The 20,532-nt window shown below is 44.0% G+C and overlaps 1 protein-coding gene across 1 annotated transcript; it reads right to left on the bottom strand.

Moving 5' to 3' along the window:
• Positions 1–7,548: 7,548 nt before the first annotated feature.
• LOC140249028 (phenolphthiocerol/phthiocerol polyketide synthase subunit C-like) lies at positions 7,549–17,442 on the bottom strand. The gene is made up of 6 exons (XM_072330247.1): positions 17,383–17,442; positions 16,292–16,445; positions 15,272–15,432; positions 13,948–14,151; positions 13,334–13,515; positions 7,549–13,107 (listed from the first exon to the last, which is right to left on the bottom strand). The coding sequence occupies exons 1-6, from the start codon at positions 17,435–17,437 to the stop codon at positions 7,549–7,551; spliced, it is 6,315 nt and encodes a 2,104-aa protein (XP_072186348.1). The 5' UTR covers positions 17,438–17,442.
• Between the last annotated feature and the right edge of the window lie 3,090 nt (positions 17,443–20,532).

Genomic DNA, 20,532 nt, shown 5'->3' with positions numbered 1-20,532 from the left:
ATTTCCACTACAACCTCCCAGGTTTCACATTCACATCTCCAGCTCCTGAGAGTTCTCTGGAGTTGCTTTATATCACCACAGGGAGGCAAGGAAGCAGTGGGAAAGGAGAGGAGGGGAGGGCAGTCAGGCTTTGGCCCTGAAACATGTAATCCAACTCTGCCCTGTGATAATTCTGAAGGTTTTGGACTTCTTTTTCACTTGTGACCACACACTGAGCTAAGAACGAACCTCTTTGCGATAAACTTGCATAAATAAATATGGGGTTTTCTGTTGTTGTTGTAGTCATTTTCTGAAGGGTTTGTGCTACATGCAGCTTGCTGTCAGCAGGGAGTCTGGGAATGGAGAGGACTCGGGGGTTCTCGTGGGGCAGGGATGAAGATTTTGACAGTGCAGAGGCTTTGAGAGTGCTTCCCACTGCAGCACTGCACGACCTTCATAGCGTCTGCAGAAACCGGGAAGAATCCAGACATGGAGATAGCGTGAGATGGGCAGAAGGCCTCTTTTGATCGCCGAAGTCGCCTGACTCGGAGCCGTCCCGGACCGATCAGCAGCGACTGACCGCTCGGTTCAAGGGGGATCTCGGGCGGTTCCTTCCAGCAGGGAACCCCCGGCCTACAGGAGCAGCCCGGCAGCTCTCTGGGAGCCGCTGACGCAGCGCGTGGGCGTTGCCAGGCAACGGCGGGAGATTTAAACCGGCACAGGGAGGGCAGCGACTAGTCCACCAGAGACGGATCGGCCGGGCTGGGGTCCGTGCACCTCGGGACTTCCTGTTTCAGTGCTGGTAAGTATTCTCCTTAGCCATGGTCGTGCCCCGGCGGAAGGCTGCTGCCAGAAATACTGAGGAGGCCCAGACAAGGGTCCCATGCCCTCAGAAAAGGGAGGCAGCAGCCTAGAAGACTGTGGAGATCCAGACTGAGGTCCTGCACGTGCCTGATAGGAAGGCTGTTACCAAAAAGTCTGAGGAGACTCAGACTGAGCCCCTAACCCGAGATGCTGGTGTGCAGGTGTCTGGCTGTACTGAGTGCCAGAGCCTGGCCCTTGCAGTGCTGGGTGAGGGAGGCAGTGATTGTGTACGATGTGACCAGGTTAACTACTTGCTCAGCCTTGTAGTTGACCTGAAGGAGGAGGTGGAGAGGCTGAGAAGCATTAGGGATTCTGAGAGGGAAACTGCTGGCACCAAGCCCTTTCAGCTCCTAGATCCTGGCAGCCTGATGAGGCTCTGCATGGAGAATGCCACCCCCTGCCGCCTTGCAAACAGGTAACAGAGGGGAACCTACATGCAGATGGCATTCCTGCTACAGTGAACCCACTGTCCTCTCACCCTCCTGGGAACAAAGGCAAGGAATTGGAGGATGTAGGTCAGTGGCATAAGGCCCCTTCTCGACGATGCAGGCGTGCCCCCACGGTGAGTCCCCAGTCCCCCCAGCTGCTCCTGCAGAACAGGTACAGTGCTCTGCAGGGACAACTGGATAATGGTGGTGATGATGGATCTCCTCAGTTGGTGCTTTCCAGATCTAACCAGTCATCTCCTAAAATTAATACATCATCAATTAGGAAAACACGACGGGTCATTGTCATTGGTGACTCTCTGCTGAAGGGAGCAGAAGGGCCAATATGTAGGCCAGACCCTCTGCATAGGGAGGTCTGCTGCCTCCCGGGTGTCCAAGTAAGAGCTGATAAGGCCGACATCCTGGTGGGCGTCTGTTATAGACCGCCAAACCGGGATGAAGAGGCAGATGAGCTGTTCTATAAGCAGCTGGCAGGAGCTGCGCAGTCACCGGCCCTTGTCCTCATGGGTGACTTTAACTTCCCTGACATATGCTGGGAGTACGGCATGGCAGAAAAGAAGCAGTCTAGGAGGTTCCTGGAATGCATAGAGGATAACTTCCTAATGCAGCTGGTGAGAGAGCCCACGAGAGGAGCTGCCCCGCTAGACCTGCTGTTCACAAACAGGGAAGGTCTGGTGGGAGATGTGGAAGTTGGGGGCTGCCTTGGACAGAGTGACCACGAAATGGTAGAGTTCTCGATTCTAGGTGGAGCCTGGAGGGAGAATAGCAAAACTGCCACCTTAGACTTCGGAGGGCAGACTTTGATTTGTTCAGAAGACTAGTAGGGGCAGTCCCCTGGCGTTCAGTCTTAGAGAACAAAGGGGTCCAAGATGGCTGGTCGCTCTTGAAGAAGGAAGTCTTAAAGGCACAGGAGTGGGCGGTCCCCCTGAGCTGCAAAATGAGCTGGCAGGGAAGAAGACCAGCGTGGATGAATAGGGAACTGTTCTTAAGGTTGCGGGAGAAAAAGAGAATCTACCGCCTGTGGAAGGAGGGAAGAGCAACTCAGAATGACTACAAAGAGGCTGTTAAGATGTGCAGAGGGAAAATCAGAGAGGCAAAAGCCCAGCTTGAATCTAAGCTGGCAGCTGGGGTAAAAACAAATAAGAAACTCTTTTACAAATACATCAACTGTAAGAGGAGGACAAAGGGGAATCTCTATTCTTTACTGGACGAGGTTGGGAATGTGATCACAGAGGATAAGGAAAAGGCAGAGGTTCTGAATGCCTTCTTTACGTCTGTCTTTAAAAGTCATCTCGGTTATTCCCAGGGCTCCCCACGCTCTGACTTGGTAGCCTCGGCTGGGAAGCAGACTGAACCCCCTGTGATTCTTGAAGAAGCGGTCAGGGAATTACTGCTCCAACTGGACTGCCACAAGTCCATGGGGCCGGATGAGATTCACCCAAGAGTGCTGAAGGAACTGGCAGAGGTGATCGCTGAGCCGCTTTCCGTTATCTTTCAGCTCTCCTTGTTAACGGGTGAGGTCCCGGAAGACTGGAGGCTTGCCAACGTGACTCCCATTTACAAGAAAGGTTGTAAGGAGGATCCGGGGAACTACAGGCCTGTTAGCCTGACCTCAGTGCCAGGGAAGGTAATGGAACGGATTGTCTTGAGGGAGATCACGCGGCAGGTGTGGGATGACCAGGAGATCAGACCTAGCCAGAATGGGTTTGTGAAGGGCAGGTCCTGCTTGACCAATCTGATCTCCTTCTACGATCCTGTGACCCATCTGATGGATGAAGGAAAGGCTGTTGATGTGGTCTATTTAGACTTCAGCAAGCCTTCAACACTGTCTCCCATGCTATTCTCCTGCAAAAGCTGGCAGCCCGTGGCTTGGATGAGTACACTCTCAGCTGGGTAAGGAGCTGGCTGGAGGGCCGGGCCCAGAGAGTGGTGGTAAATGGAGTTAAATCCAGTTGGAGACCAGTCATGAGTGGTGTCCCCCAGGGGTCGGTGCTAGGGCCTGTCCTCTTCAACATCGTTATTGATGACTTGGATGAGGGCATTGAGTGCTCCCTCAGTAAGTTCGCAGATGACACCAAATTGCCTGAGGGTAGTGAGGCCCTACAGAGAGATCTGGATAGGCTGGAGAGCTGGGCCGAAGCCAACGGGATGAGGTTTAACAAGACCAAATGCTAGGTTCTGCACTTTGGCCACAACAACCCCAGGCAGTGCTATAGGCTTGGGGCGGAGTGGCTGGAGGACTGTGTGGAGGAAACGGACCTGGGAGTACTGATTGATGCACAGCTGAACATGAGCCGACAGTGTGCCCGGGTGGCCAAGAAGGCCAACGGCATCCTGGCTTGCATCAAAAACAGTGTTACTAGCAGGAACAGGGAGGTAATTGTCCCCTTGTACTCAGCATTGGTGCGGCTGCACCTTGAGTACTGTGTTCAGTTTTGGGCCTCTCACTGCAGGAAAGACATTGAGGCCCTGGAACGTATTCAGAGGTGGGCTACAAAGCTGGTGAGGGGTCTGGAGCACAGGCCTTATGAGGAGCGGCTGAGGGAGCTGGGATTGTTCAGCCTGGAGAAGAGGAGGCTCAGGGAAGACCTTATAGCTCTCTATAACTTCCTGAAGGGAGGTTGTGGTGAGCTGGGGGTCGGCCTCTTCTCTCGTGTAATTAGTGATAGAACTAGAGGCAGTGGTTTCAAGCTGCAACAGGGGAGGTTCAGGCTGGACATTAGGAAGTATTACTTCTCGGAAAGGGTAGTCAGGCATTGGAATGCACTGCCCAGGGAGGTGGTGGAGTCACCGACCATGGGAGTGTTCAAGAAACGTTTAGATGTTGCGCTGAGGAATATGGTTTAGCTGGGAAGTATTGGTGATGGTTGGACTAGATGATCTTCTAGGTCTTTTCCAACCTGAAAAATTCTGTGATTCTGTGATACTTTGCACTAATCTACCTTGCACAGTTGCATAGCAGGAATCCACCATCCAGGAAGCACTCACATGCAGGAGGCACTGTTGTTGAGAAATGGCTCTGGAAGGAGCCAACAGGAATCAGGAAGCTTACTGCCATTAGAGTCATAGAACAGAATAATAGAATCATAGAATAACTCAAGTTGGAAAAGATCTTAAAGATCATAGAGTCCAACCACAATCCAACCATACTACCCTAACTAACAACCCTCTGCTAAATCATGTCCCTGAGCACCACATCCACATGGTTTTCAAACACATCCAGGGATGGTGACTCAACCACCTCCCTGGGGAGCCTATTCCAGTACTTAACTACCCTTTCTGTAAAGAAGTGCTTCCTAATATCCAACCTAAACTTGCCCTGGCGCAACTTGAGGCCATATGAGCTTCTCCAGTACTGAGCAAATATTTCTCAGTTCACCTAGGATGCAATTCATTGTCTGTTTCATTTCTCTTGGCTCCTTAGCCCAGTGATGTTAATAGTCAGAGTCCTTTGTGCATAATTTAGTGCAAAGATTTGAAAATATATTGGTTAGATATAATTTGCTGAAAAGGTTTAACACTCGGTTTATCTTTCAGCATAGAATTAAAGAATATTACACCTCTTAAAGAAAAAGATGATTCCTGTTTCAAAAAAGGAAACTGAAATCTCTTCTGTGTAATACGAAGTATACTTTTCACCATAAGCTAACTTAGAATGATTTGCTGTGAGCTGAGGAAATCAATTGTGTTTGAAGGAGACTATCATCTCTCAATGGATTTCTGCAATACAAAAACCCAATGGGTGAGCTGTGGGATCTACTGAGGGCAGGAAGATTTTTAATTGAAGGCTTTTATATGTACTTGTATAAGGATGCTTTTATTTGACACTAAATCTTCTAGTACAGCGATTATTGTCTGCAGCCCAGTTATTTTATTCAATAATCTCAGAATTAAGCCATATCAACAACAACAACAACAAAAAACAAAGTCAGATATTTTCATACAATACTTATCACTCATTATAGCTTTAAAACTTCAATCACATTGTCCTTTGGTCATACACAGTGTTTGAAAGGATAAGAAAATGCATGAGAAACATGTTGTCACTCCAAAACAAAGACGTGATTTGTAAACTGCTGCTGCATTACTCTGATAAAAGCCAAAATGAAGAAGATTTTGTGAAACTGGAGGAGTAATAGGAAACAGAGGAGAAACTGAAGCAGAGCTGGACAGGATCACGTGAAGCAGAATGATTCCAGAGCTTGTATGAGGCTGTTACACACATTCAGCACTGCAGGCAGTGAAGTTGGGTTAAGTATACCTGAAAATCTCACATACACCTTCACGCTGCGTAGTTGTAACTGAATCTGTTGATCAAAGCCTTAGTGAAGCCATGTCCAGCCATGAGACTGAACCACCAACTCTGGCTGGCAGATGGCACTGCTGCTCTCTGGCTCTTACCCAAGCTGCCACTGCTGGGCCAGCACTGCCCAGCCACACGCTGTGGGGAAAGCCAGGCTCTCATCACCTCCGGATGGCACTTGTGTTCTGAGGTGGTGCTTGGGCGGCTCCTGCCTTCCACGTGCCTTGCTTTTGGTTGCTGCTCAGGATCTACCATAAAGGGCCAGAATATCTCAATAAAACCAAGACCATTATAGCCCACACACAGGAAGCACAGTAAGAAAGCTGATTTTGAAAAGGCTCTGGAGATGCCCATTTCAGCTGCAGCTGGTGCAGGGAGCATTTGACAGCCCTACAGCAGCAGCTCGCAGTACAGGGGAGCACAGCAGTAGCAGGGAGCTGAGGGCCCTTTTGCTTCTGTCTGCCAAATATGTAGGACATACAAGCAGAAAGATAGAGTGGGAAATGCAAGAAGACAACACACTAGGTCAGAGATACATTAGACGGCCTGAAATCTGCAAGCAGCTGGAAGCTGCGGAACATGAGCTAACAGAAAGCTGCATCTGCCCTTTCTGCCCAGAAAACAGTGTTCCATTCATAATCGGGACAGTAATTAGATAAATCACTTGTTAAAGAAGTCAGTATCTACGTTTCACAGAGAGCTTTTAGTGACAATGTTGTTTGGTCATTGCAATTAACCTCAGGTAGCGTTAACCACCTGGGGTGTATTTTTAAAGCTTTTGTGCTCTCAGTCTGCAAACTCTCAATCCCATTATCAGAGGAAGGATCCCATTAGCAGGATGCATGTTCATTAATCAGATAATCACATCCCTAGTGCGGCCTGTGGAAAAATTCTAATTTTTCCACCCATATCCTGATACATGTAGCCAATCTGCAGAGATGCCTGCCTCCCCAGATCTGAGTATACCCACAAATGCAATTAGTCAGATATGTCCTCCACAGCAGTAGCATAAATTAATGGGAAAGAGATAGAGCTTTTATTTGGAAAATGTTCTTGCAGCTGCATGGTTTAACTTCTGCCCCCGGCAAATTGTCAGAGCATCTCTTTATTGTGCGAAAGGACATTTGGAGCTGGATAAACCTCTGCCTTTTATTTCTATTGCCTGAATCACGTTATGCTTGTTAATATGAGCACAATTTCATGGAACCTGATGGGATGCATCCAGAGAGACTCCTGAGGTTCCAGAAGGAACTGGTGGATGAGTAGCTTAGGAAAATGGTCTAGTTTAGCTTGGAAGAGGTGGCTTCACGGAACTGAAAGTGATTCTCAGTTTTCTTTTAAAATGTTACTATTTTCATTTATATACTCTTTCTTAACAGAAGACTAACAAATACAGCTGTTTCACTGACCATTTTTAACATTTTTGTATAAGCAAAATACAAATATTAAATTGTTGAAACAGAAACCTCATAAATACATATCTAAAAAAGTAACTCAAAAGATGTCCAATTTATAGAGCTTCGATAAGAATCACAAAATTACTGTACAATAAAAAAATAATAATGACAAACAACTGGGATAATGCAATGTTCCTTTACATAGACATTCACCATTTCAAACAGGGAACTCATCACTTCAGTCAGTACTTTCCTATGGCTAAAAAATTCCATTATGTGACTTTAACATGCAAACTCATCAAGGAAAATTCATATAGACTACCTATTTACAGTTCAAAATACTGAAAATGAAGATAAAATGAGAAGTATAATGTCATACCACTACCCAAAGAAACAAAGTAAGCGCAATGCCAGGAGAAACTGGTGTGAGTTTTTCAGGGACAGCACAGAAGATTACATTCAGCATATATGCATGTTCTAACCTGCCTTAGCCATGACATACTCTGAGATCCTGCAAAGGGTCTACTCATCTTTACACAGTTATTGAAAGAAAGGATTTCTACAGACGGATCTCATGTTCTCCACTTGCAACTGCAGACATTTCTTTCTCTACAGTTCCATCTGCATTGGTTGTTTCTCCTAAAACTCCTACTAAACTCGACAGAGTGGTATGAGGATCGAGTAGTTTCAGAAGAGGTACATCCACCTTTCTGTCTTGGAAGATGCGATTCTGAATTGTCATAGCTAACATAGAGTCTATGCCCAATGACGACAGTGGTGTATTCATCGTCAGTTCATCTGTGTTTAGTCCAGTGAGGTCAGCCATCAGTGAGGTAATATAGTCTTCAGACTTGACTGAAGCAGTACCCTGGACTTGAGATTTCTCAGAGGTTTCAAGCTTACCTCCAAATTCTTCTAACATGAGTGAAATAAGCCGATTTTTGAGAGAAATAATACGAATAAAAACATGATTAAGTAAAGTTTTAAAATTTAACTTGACAACAGCTTGCTGAGGGTTATTTGAAAGTAAGCTCTTCTTGAGGTACTCATGAATCTCATGCACTTCCAGAATATCTATGCCCTTGGATCCCAGAATGTTCTGAATCTGGTTTTGATTGAGCAACATGCCAAGGTTCAAAGCACCCCAGTTAATGGATTGGCCCGAAAGACCACAGTTCCTCCTGTAGAGGCAGAAGACATCCAAGAAGGAGTTTGCAGCTGCGTAGTTTGCCTGCGTGGAGTTTCCTAGAAAGGAAGTTACAGAGGAGTAGCACACGAAGTAGTCAAGCTGTTCGCCTCTTGTAGCCCAATGAAGATTTAGAGTCCCAGCCACTTTGGGGCTCAGCACTTTCTGAAAGTCAGCAAACTTCAGAACTTCAAGGCGACCATCGTGTAAAGCAACAGCACTTTGAAAGACGCCTTTGATTGGACAACCTTGAAATAATTTTACGATGATCTGGAAAGCTTTCTCAACATCACTGGTCAAAGTAATGTCACACTGCACAGACACTATTTTGCTGCCTTCATACTTCATCTGCAGATCCCTCATCTCATCTTGTTTCTCCTTGCTTGGAATTTTCCTGGAGAGAATTGCAATACACCCTCCTCCATTTGCTGCTATGAATTTCACAGTTTCAAAGCCAAGGCCAGTGAGCCCCCCTGCAACTACGTAAACAGCATTCTGCTTAAATATCTTCTTCTCAGATTCATACAACGGAATATCTGAAACAACGGAGATGTCCTTCTGCTTTCTCAGTACAACAAGTGGAACAGATTTGCAGGTAAAGGAGCACATCGCAGACTGCAGTCTTTCAAAGTTCTCAGATTGCTGAAAGACGGAGCCTGGCAGATATCTAAACCGTTTCATATCTAAAGAACTGATCCACACTTGCACAGCCTTTTGGAGTTCCTTTAGAGATGCCTTCTGGAAGACACTGCTAAGAATGACAATATGAAAGCTGATATTTTCATGATCGAGCCCACTGACGTTCTGAATACATTCCGATTGTTGATGGCCACATACTATCACCACATCTTTCAGACAGTACATGTGGGCCAAATCCTCCTGAGACAGTCTGCCTGCTGGAGGAAGAACAACAAGGGCATTGCATGCCTTTATGTGCTGCAACATATCAGGAGTGGGCCTTGCAAGTACTGTTTTCCAGCCCACCTCTTCTGCTGCCACAGAAAGAACACGGCATAAAACCGATGATGGTTCTGTAGAAATAATACCCAAAGTTCTGCCATATTTCCCTTTGGGTAGCCTCTGATTTAAGATCTCCCACGCAACGATGAAGTAGGACACACAAGGGACGGTTTGAAAGCATGGAAATTTCTTTACGTTTAAACAAACTGCTCCTGGGACCTGAATTCTGGAGGACGCAGCAGCCGGATAACATGAAACCACGTGATCACCCACTTTTATTTTCTTCACAGCCGTGCCTATTGCTGTGACTGTGCCACTGAAATCAAGAGCTAAAAGCCTGTGTTTGTCTGCGGCTTGGGAATTCCAGTAGAGCGTATTACCAAAGTTACGACTAGAGACGCTGATGGGAAAATAATCTTCAGAGTGGATACATATCTTATCCACTTGAATTTCAACACTTTGATTTTCCAGCCGAGTAGCCGTGCTGGTGGATAGTTCAGCAGACAAGTCTTTTGCTGAGTATGGGTCAGCAGTGTACAAAGTGAATGCTTCAGAATTCTGGACAGACCTGACATGCTGGCTGTAATCTGCATCTACAAAAGGAGTGCGTTTGATTTCCGATGCATAAATTCTTCCTTGGCTGATGTAGATTTCTGGATAATCCTTACCACTGTATTTGACAAGGACATCTGATAATGCTGAGATGTCCAGGGAGCTGGAAGAGCTGAGGTCGATTATCTGAAAAGTGATTTCTGGAACTTCAACAACGCAAGTTCTGGTCATGCCATGCAATACAAACCCACAGTTAACGTGGTCTACATTTCTTTCTGAAGTTCTGTAGCTGATCACTCGGATTGAACAGCGAGACCTTTTCTCTCTTAACGCCACGATAACTTGGCGATAAGCTTCACAACACTTTGAGAGTTGGTCTACTGCTTTACTTGGGAACTCTTCATTCACCCTCTGAATTCCCCACAGGAAGAGAACTTCATCATAATCCTCAACCTCTGCTTTCATCTTATTCCCTGTGTGGTCATCCAAGAGGGATTCCCAGTCTTCATACATAACATATCTGGAATCAGGATGCAAATATTTTCTGAGCTGCTCAGCTATCCCAAACTTGTCAGCAAACACCAAGACTCTAGGCACTGCTCCTAAATGGCCAGTCGTCTTTGACGGAGAGATTTCTGACCACTTGTTTTCAAACATGAACTCGTTGTCTCTGGAAGATGCTGGCTTCATAAAAGAGATGGCAACACGCTTGAGTTCAGCCAAAACAGACCCGTGTTTGTCCATGAAGCATCCACAGACCTCAAAGCAGTTCCCAATGGATTTGCTTGTTCTCATATATATCATCATTTCTTCCTCCAGAGGTCGCAGCACCACCAGGCTGCCTATCCCTGAAGGAAAGCCTGCTCTGGACTGCTGCGTGCTCGAGATCATGATGCCAGTCATCTGCATGAAACAGTCCAGCAGCACCGGATGGATACAGTAGCTGTACATCTCCCCGAGGGTCTCCTTGTTCACCTTGATGCTTGTTATAGCCTCCTTTAGTTCCTGGCAATAATGCACATCCCTGAGTTGCCTGAATATGGAGCCATACTGAAAGCCAACCTGAGACAGTGTTTCATAGACCTCCTCTGTGCTAATCACTGATGTGCATCTGTGATAGACCTCTTGAAAGGAGATGGTGCTTTCTTCCACATCAGCCTCAGGCACCTTTCTCACTTGGCCTGAAGCATAAACTGCGTTGGAGGAAGAGAGTATCTCAAAGGTTGTCACTGCTTTTTGTGGACTCAGCTTGACATTCAAGACTTGCGAACTCTGTGTGAGAACACACGGTGCTGAAAAACTGATGCTCAACTGGCAAGCACTCAGAGGCATTTTAGGTCCTGAGCTGTTCATCACACAGGCCAGAGCAAGCTCCACATAAAAAGCACCAGGAACTAAAGCCACACCATTGTTCTTGTGCTCATATAAATACGATGTGGTTTCCTGGGAGAGCAGGCTGCCAAACTCCATGTTGTCACTGTTGGTTACATAAATCAAAGGATGACTGGAGCTGACATCACTTGGCTTTGCTTGTTGATGGGTATCCAGAGAGGGCACAGCTCTTTTACGATCAAATTGATACCGTGGAATGGTCACTGGAACGCTTTGATATCCCTCATAAAAGTGCTGCCAGTTGGGATTATAGCCCAGCTCAAACAGATTTCCTACCAAGCTGAAGAGTACCTGATACTCTGCATCAGACTGCAAAGAAGGGAATACCTTAGTGACTTTTCCTAGAGTCTCCTTGATATTTCGCTGCAACACATGGTGAGGACTTATTTCAACAAACACTACATTGTCCCTGCCTCTAGCTGCAGCTTCTATGGCTTGAGTGAAAGCAACAGGTTCACGGGAATGCTGGGCCCAGAATTTGCCGCGAGTGAAGTCATTTACAGAAGCTGCTGCCCCGGTCAGTGTTGAAATTACTTCAAAGTCACCCTTCTGTTCTTCTAAAGGATCTATGCTCCGCTCCAACTCCCCAAGTATCACATCCATGCTAGGGCTGTGGTAGGCAGCTGGGACATTTAAAACACGAAGAAAGATGCTTCTGTGGCTGAAGGCTTCTGCTAAATCTTTCTGGACCATGTCCACATCATCTGGATTTCCAGACAAGGTGCAGGAAACTGGGCTGTTGAAAGCTGCAATGCACACCCTTCCCAAGTAGGAATGCAGATGTTCAGCAATCTCTTGAACGGGGATGTTTCCAACCACCAGCATTCTGCCCCTGGCAGTCTTTGCCTGCAGCCTGCTCCTGTGATAAATCACTTTGACCGCATCTGCCAGGGAAAGGTACCCAGCAAAATGTGCTGCGGCAACTTCCCCCACGGAATGGCCAACTGCAGCAACCGGCTTAATGCCCCAGTACTTCAGAAGAGAAGCTAAGGCAACCTGCAGGGCAAAAAGCATGGGCTGGGAGAGTTCTGGATTCAGCAACTCCTTCGAGCTGCGACCACTTGCTGGCAGAAGGCTGATGGGAGCGTGTTTCTGAAAGAGCGCTTCTATTTCCTTACACTTGTCTCTGAACACCGGCTCTGAGTTCAGCAGTGCCTCACTGAACTCCTTTAATGTTACGCCGTTGCCACAGAACACAAACACCAGTTGAGGCTCCACCTTTGACATGACAAAGTCAGTGCTTGCTGCCGACATAACTTCTTGCTGCAGGTGTTGGAGAGAGTTTGCCACAAATGCTTTTCGGTACCTGTAGTTGACATGGCTTCTTCTGCAGGCAGATGTATAGGCCAGGCTTGGGAGACTGATGCAGCTTCTTGTACTCAGATGCTCAGCTTTGTCTGCCATTGCCATCTGAAGGGATTTAGCTGACGCTGCAGACAGGAGGACTAATTCCAGTGGCCTCTTATAGGCAGGAAGAGGCTCTGGCTGCTTAATCTGCCTGACTACAACATGGGCATTGGTTCCTCCAAATCCAAAGCAGTTGATGCCAGCTACTCTTCCGTACTCACTGGAATCTTCCCAGGGCTCGACCGCAGTGGGAATGGCAAGGTTTAACCTCTCTGTATCGATGCTGCTCATCTCCTTTGAGTAATGCAAAGATGGAACAATCTTCCCGTGATGCATCATCAGAAGCACTTTGATCAAACCTGCTGCTCCAGCAGCTGACTCGGTGTGGCCAATATTTCCCTTCACTGAACCAATTCTCAGAGTGGGAACTTGTGAAGGTCTGTTTTTACAAATGACATTACCAAGGCTTTCAGCTTCCGTGGGGTCTCCAGCAGCAGTTCCTGTCCCGTGTGCTTCAATGTACTGCACAACTGAGGGATTTACACGACCTTCATAAATGCTGCGCAGTAAATTCTCCTGTTCTATTTGGGACGGCTTTGTGATTGGCGTTATAGACCTACCATTCTGATTGACTGCACTGATGTTTATAACACCCCAGATTTTGCTGTGGTCTTCCATTGCCTGTTCCACAGAAAGAGAAAATCATCTTTAAGCATCTCATGCTTTATCTATCTGCAAGAAAAAGAAAAATCTTTCCCAGTGCAGGTGAGGTGCATAAATGTTTTCTTAATGCTAATAGTGAGCTTGAATTAGAAAAGTTTTGTGCTATGGTAATTATAAGAACTGGAAATACAAAATTCAAGTAAGAAGCCGGGCTTATTTTAGGCTTCTTCCCCAACAATCTTACCTTTTTCAGTGGCTTGAGGAAAACAACACCGCAGCCCTCTCCCCTTCCATAGCCATCTGCCTTTTTGGAGAAGGGTTTACTCATTCCATCTGGAGAGATCATTTTTGCTTTACTGAGAGACACAAAGGTGCGGGGATCTATTATGATGTTCACACCACCGCAAATAGCTGCCTCACAATCTCCTGGAGTAAAATAGAAACATATTCCACTTGAGATGTTCAAGGTCACCCAAAGAAACACATTAACTATAGCATAGTTGACTGAAAAGATTGATATTACAAAAAGACTTTACTGATACTCTAAGTTAGCCGTGCTATCTTTATTGTTAAGATTGGAATCTGACTGGATGTTGAAAAGCGCCCTATACAGTTATCTAAAATTACAACAGGATATGATAGAGAAAGTAACAGAATTTCCTGCAGCAAAAGGATTACTGCTTCTGCAGGTACAGTGCATATTTCTGAGTAACTGGAATCCATTAAGGCACTTACTGGTGAACATGAAGGTCTTAATCACATCTCAGGAAGAATGAAAACATGAAATAGTAATATCTCAGCAATTTTGTAATACATCCATCCTAATTTCTTTGCCTACCATCTCCTCATTCTGATTACCTGATTTAATTGCTTGCAAGGCGTAATGCAGAGCAAAAAGAAATGACGAACAAGCAGTGTCAATTGTCAGAGATGGTCCAGTCAGGTTGAACGTGAAGGAGACCCTGTTAGCAGCTATGCTCACTGCTGATCCGGTACCAGCATAATGATTTATTTCACTTACTGATTTGCTTCTTATGATTTCAAAGTCTCGATTCATAAGGCCTGTAACAATACAAAGACATGTCACAGTATCCTGAGTGAAGAAAAGGGAAATATAGCTCTGAACTTGACACCATGTTGTGATTTTGCTGTTTCATCATTAACCTACTTAGCAAAGGACTCCTACTGTGAAGCTTTTTATACTCAAGTCAAGAGACAGTAAACAACATACTTATCCTACTGGCTTAGCTCATTGTATGGCACAATTAAGGTATACATAGCCTGTTTAGGTCCCTGAATCTCAGTTTCAGAGTAGTTGGTTTGGCTTATCTATGACAATAATTACTAACAGGTTAGAATGAGGGCAGCTGGAACAGAAACTTACAGAGCGTTACCTTCAGTTCCTCAGATGCTCTAAGTTAAATATCATAGTAAAAGCCACATCAAGTGTTCGTCACTGTGATCCATTAAGTTAACACATAAGTAGAAAAGAACAAGACATGTTTCTGGAGGAGCATCTGAACTCCGTCCCTCAGAACACACATGCTTGCATTAAAGGGGACCTCAAGTCCAAAGGCATGTGTGGAAAATGCATTACATCTATATAGAGAACGATCACCTTGGTGTAGCAAGAGCATATTCTAGACCATAGAGTAACATAAATAGCTTGTCCCTATCCTTTTATCAGTCTTAGTATGCTGGACAACTCTAGAAATAGACACACACTACACCAACCAAAAACGGGTTAGCTCCTTGGGACAAACAGCAATTGGACAATTACACCACGGTAGCATACTACTAACCACTGGATGATGTCTGGTGCTTTCAGACAATCTTAACCTCAAAAACACCTTAACCACTGGTATACTGCTAAATACCAATGTGTCAGACTGGCTTGAGAGTATCAGACTTGGAAAGGGCTTGGCGAAGTGAAGACTTTAACTGTTTTCTGTCAACACCAGTGCATCTAGGTATTAACAGGGACATCTAGGAGTAGATATGTTAATTATACAGTGAACTTCTAGAGTGACCTAAGAGTCCATCTTCATCAAAATTTTCCAGCAGTGTCATAATACAGTAGCCTTAAGGTCACCTATGCCAGAGATAGACATAAACTTAAAAAGGAGTGTTCAGTTTTAATGAGTGTAAAGTGAACATTCTTCACCATGAAATTATGTCTTACCAACAAAAACACCTGTTTTGGTGCCACTGATGGCTTCTACAGGGACTCCTGCATCCTCTAGCGCTTTGTATGCGCATTCTAAAAGTAATTTCTGTTGTGGATCCATGCTTTCAGCTTCCACACTATTAATTCCAAACAGGTGGTTGTCAAATGTGTTAAATCTAAAGTAAACAGAACAAAAAAGTGCAGAATATGAATAAAATATTCATTTAAATCTAGACAGATTATTAACCAATATTTATGCACACATAATTCCCCAGCATGATGAAGGACTGGCTTGAGTCAAAAGGGTGAATTTTTATTATTATTATTATTTTTATAGTTGTTGTTGTTACATGACAGTACAAGCCCAGGGGAAGGCAGGATTGATTATGATCCAGTTCAGGGTTCTCATAATACTGTTCATAAGAAGTGGACACCTCCACAAGCAAGTTGAGCATAAGAAGCCCTTTTTGACCATCTAACAAATGCAGACTTCCTTACTTTGTATTAAAACTGTCACAGCTTCATTTTAAATAGAACTACTTGCCCCTGCAATCACAGGATTAGGGCCTGAGGTCCAGCAGATCTGGTCAACCTTCAAACTGAAACTGGGCAAGACTCATCAGGCAGATCATAATCAGAGTCCATACTCTGCTGCCTTCTTCCACAGGCCACAAGTGGGATTTACAAACCCTTTGGCAGGCTGTAGCCCATCTCAGATCTGAAATACTCACCTCTGTACATAATGTATGTGCATGTGAATATACCCAAAATGTACATGCATTCATTGCATGACAAGTATGCATACACAAGCTGCATTATGCTGATCCAAAGATCACGGCATGCAAAGAAACGTGCTCATAACTTTCCCATCACAGGAATTCCTGCAATTTGAAAACTAAAAGATCAATGTGTGAGATGAAAGAAAACCCGCTTCTATATCCAATATATAACATCTCCCTGTGGCTTGCTCTCTCTGAAAAGCTGGACACATCAGACTAGATGCAGAAAAAATCTGTGGCACAGTAACACACTTACTCATTGAGTAGAGCAGCTCGTGTTGTATACATTTTTCCTGGCTTGTTACCGTCTGGATCATACCAGTCTTTGGTATTAAATCTCTCTGGGGGGATTTCTACTGTGCAGTTTTTGCCTTCCTCCAGCACTTTCCAGAAACTGTCAATTCCTTCACCTATTGTATAAATATTGCAAAGAGGATTAAGTTATGTGCTCCTTTGCATCATGCTCATTCAGAAAGAAAACACATTCTGTTACCTGCAACTCCTACAAATGAAGCTAGGTAGCTGAAAAGAAATTGCTACAGATAAACAGATGACCACAGGTGACAGGAATATGGAAAGGAATGACTCATCTTTTCACTACGTGCTTCTAAGCAAGTTACCCCACCCACCTGAAAACTCTGTAGAATGTTTAAGAAAAATAACACAACGAACAGACAAATAACATGGCTTTAATGTTCCAACACACATCATTTTATCTCCTCGAGCTTCAGGTTCCCCAGTACTATTCATGCATCTTCATCCACACTCACTCTGGAAAAGGTGCTAATGTGTGGCATGACCAAGTACTGATCAGCTCAGCTCAGCTGATGTGGAACATCGGGGACTGCAAATGTCAGGAATCATTACTGAAGGACAGCAATCTCACACAGGGCTGAACACCCATGCTCAGCCCTCCATCCAGATACCTGAATGTCTCTACCTGTCTACACTAAGGATATAAATGTCCATATGGATGCATTGTCCTACACCTATGCGTGATCATCTGGCCAGCAAACATGCAATAACATGAAACCATCCTTGACACATTTGGTTTGTCTGCAAGAGTTTCACACATGTAGTTCAGCACCCTGCCCACAGCGAATACTGCAGCTCTTGCTCTCAGTGGACAAATTCAAACTAACTCGTTTTCAACATAATGAGATTATTAATATACTATATAATATTAGAATATATATGAGACTGTTTATAAGGACCCTATAAGGAGCAAGTCCGTGAACTCTGCAAAAGTAAGGAGGAAAACATGTTTTACTCCACCTCAATATTAACAGGTGACTGTGTTTTTCAATATTCAATCAGAATCCTGCTTTGTATTTACTCAAAACTTACCTCCGGGAAAGTTGCATGCTATTCCCACAATAGCAATTTCATCTCCTGTCTCCATCTTCGTCACCTGGGCAGCACAATGTAGTAAGAAACAATGCTCAACATACAACTTTACATTAACCGTAAGATAAATATTAGTTCAAAAGATTATCATCACATAAGTACACATATTTGCTCAAAGGTTGGCTTATTTTGAATGCCCTATTTTTGGCTGCAGTGAGAATGGTGGCCAGACCTCAGGAGTATTTCTCATTCACTCTCTGCATTTAGAGGAAAGTCCCTAACTATTTCCCCAGACTCCCTAACCCACAGACCTCTCTTTTCACTGTTTAGCCTCTGATACACCCATCAGCACCTCATCTGCTCTTCAGCGGAAAGCACAGCTCCCAAACAGGTTCTGCATGTTACCAGTTAAAATCAGACCAGCTAAACAGCCAACAGACAATCAAGTAAGGGAAGGAACAATCCACACTCTGAAAAAGCGCTTGGAAAGAAAATCCTATTCCTGGCAGTGCTTTGCCGGATCCCATGGCTGCATACCTTTTCTCTAAATTGCCTTTTACTGGAGAGGTTCAATAAGAGAACAGACTATGCTCAGAGCCACCAACAGCAAGCCATGAGATCTCTGTAGTCCCGACACTGAGCAATTTGTAAATATCACCACTACAGCCCCTGGAGTCACTTGCCTTGCATCCCATCCACAGATTCAAAGAGAAAGCTTGTGATAAGGAGAAATTTAAAACAAAACCACGACGTTTTTCAACTAACATAAAGGTAAGGAAAAAAACTGTATCCAATGAAATTTTTCAGCATAGATTTCAAGGACTTTTTGGTCAGTTTCTTTGTTTAATTCTGGGAATTTAAATTGGGAGACAAAAATGAGTTAAATCCAAAGAATCTTGCATTAGAGCCCTTGCTGGGCTTCCTTCAGCCTGCAAAGCTGAGAAGATTCACAGTGAAAGGGACTTTTTAAAACTGCTTGGCAATGACAAAATGATCATCTCAGAGCTGGCAATGTAGGTCCCAAAGAGTCTTTTAGACATACTGACTGCAGTGAAGGAGAAATGAAGCTGATTCACTGCCCAACAGATCACATCAATGATTTCAAGGAGGTTATCTTTGGAATGAGATGTTAAAACCACTGTACTGATTTATAGAGTTAAAAGTGTACTTCATGGTGCTATAAAGTGAGACAAAGCTAGAGGGCAAACAAGCAAATATAAACAGTCCAAGGTCTGGCTTTCTAGGATTGAATTCTATTTTAACAATCATAATTTTTAAATGCCATAGAAGAAAATCTTTTATGACTAAGTTTTTAAAGACTGGAGATCTCTTCCAAAGAGTCATTAGAAATTATGACCATAATGACATATAAACATACCAGTGTCTCGGGATCATTCCCTACAACCCAGCCTCGGGTTTAAGTTTCTATTGCTATTAATCTCTTCATTAATTTATATTCTGGATTTCAGTTTCTATTTATTTCCATTTCAGTTCATTTAATTGTAGTTAAATTTCCTTTTCATTTCTACTTCAATTCTATTTATTTCCATATTTGACATTGTATTTATATAATATCCATATTATAATTCACTGCCAACCTAAATTTGCAAAGCCCAACACAGATACTCTTACCACAAAGATACTTGAAATCACTGGATTTAAGTTAGCGCCTAAACAGCATTTAATAGAAAAAGAAGGGATTTCCCCTTTTAACATTAAATATGACAGCTACAAAACTGTCCAATGAGATACGGAACTCTTACCTTATGTGATTCCAGTAGGGGTGAGTGACAGGATGAGTCTTTGGAAGTCCTTTATATAGCATTCTGGGAGGTTTCTTATTCAAATGCATGTTAAAACGTAGCAAAAAATGTGAACGCCTTTTAGAAGAAAAATAGCAAGTGAGTCATTACTTTTATGATTAGTCAGCAGCCCTCTCCATGACTAACGGTTCAAAACTCCCTCCTTGAAAGTAGTAAATGCAATCAAGTGTTACATCAGGACAAAAGCATAATCTGTTTTATCTACCTCACACTCTTATCTACACTCTTATCCACAAGCAAACTCTGAAAGCATCACATCCACCAGCCTCTGCTAGATGCCTTTTTAACCCTTCCTCGGCTGATTTCATCCCAACTACCCAAACTCACCTTTCTCCTTTTCTTACTTGCCAGTGGAAGCACAGTCTTTGAGGAGCCAGAATAGTCCATATGTTAGTGTCTTTCCTGATGTTAGTGCCTTCCCTGGCTGTGGAACATGCCTCTTTCCAAAAAAGAAAGAAGAAAACATTGTTCTGAATAAAAGAAAACAATGTATTCTGCCACTAAATGGCTTTGAAACCTGCTCTGAAAAGCCCAAATTCTGTTCTCACTTTCGTAGCTGCAAATCGCTTTTCTGAATTCTCGGGCTATTGGACTTATCTGTGCCATTTCTTCAAGTAAATTAACCCACTGGCTCTGCTCACAGCATCATCACTAGGCTGATTCACAAGGTGGCTACTCTGAAGGCAACTTGAGTCTCCCTGTATTTTACACATGTCTAAAAGGCAATCATTTCAGTGGTGATACCACAAACATCCCCAGCAGGGCAGGTCATCGGATGAACCTGCAGTGCACTGTGGAATCTTCATTACTTTTTCACTGATAGTTTTGAAAGTAAGAAATGCTGAGCCATGTGTTGAGGTATTGGTTCAGTATTGGGAGGAGTATTAAAACAAATCCTGCACAACTATGAAGTTCAATGCAAATTAAGCTCATCTGTGCACTATTCAGATACTAGTAGGAAAGTGCTGTTAATGTCACTGATCCAGAGCAGAAGACTGATGAACAGTTATCATTCTGTTGTATGAGCATTGATGACTTGCTAGAATACATTTATGAACTGAAATGAACACAATGATGACACAGTCCCTCTGAGCAATGTAAGTAGTAGAAATATGAGCTAAGTATGTAAGCCCACACTGCAATAAAGGAATGAGTCTACTATTATTGACATAGGCACTCTCCTTAAAATGGAACTACAAGAAATCTGTCTTCAAATTTGTTAAACAATTCACCTAAACTTCAAATGTTCAGAATATCAGCTATAAAGGACTGTCAAAACTGCAGAGTGAAATTCAGATCAGCTTTAGATGGCTTAACTTAGATACAA

The sequence above is a fragment of the Excalfactoria chinensis genome, chromosome 2 (genome assembly GCF_039878825.1).
Source record: "Excalfactoria chinensis isolate bCotChi1 chromosome 2, bCotChi1.hap2, whole genome shotgun sequence".
NCBI classification, from domain to species: domain Eukaryota; kingdom Metazoa; phylum Chordata; class Aves; order Galliformes; family Phasianidae; genus Excalfactoria; species Excalfactoria chinensis.
This window is presented reverse-complemented; position numbering and strand designations above follow the sequence as displayed.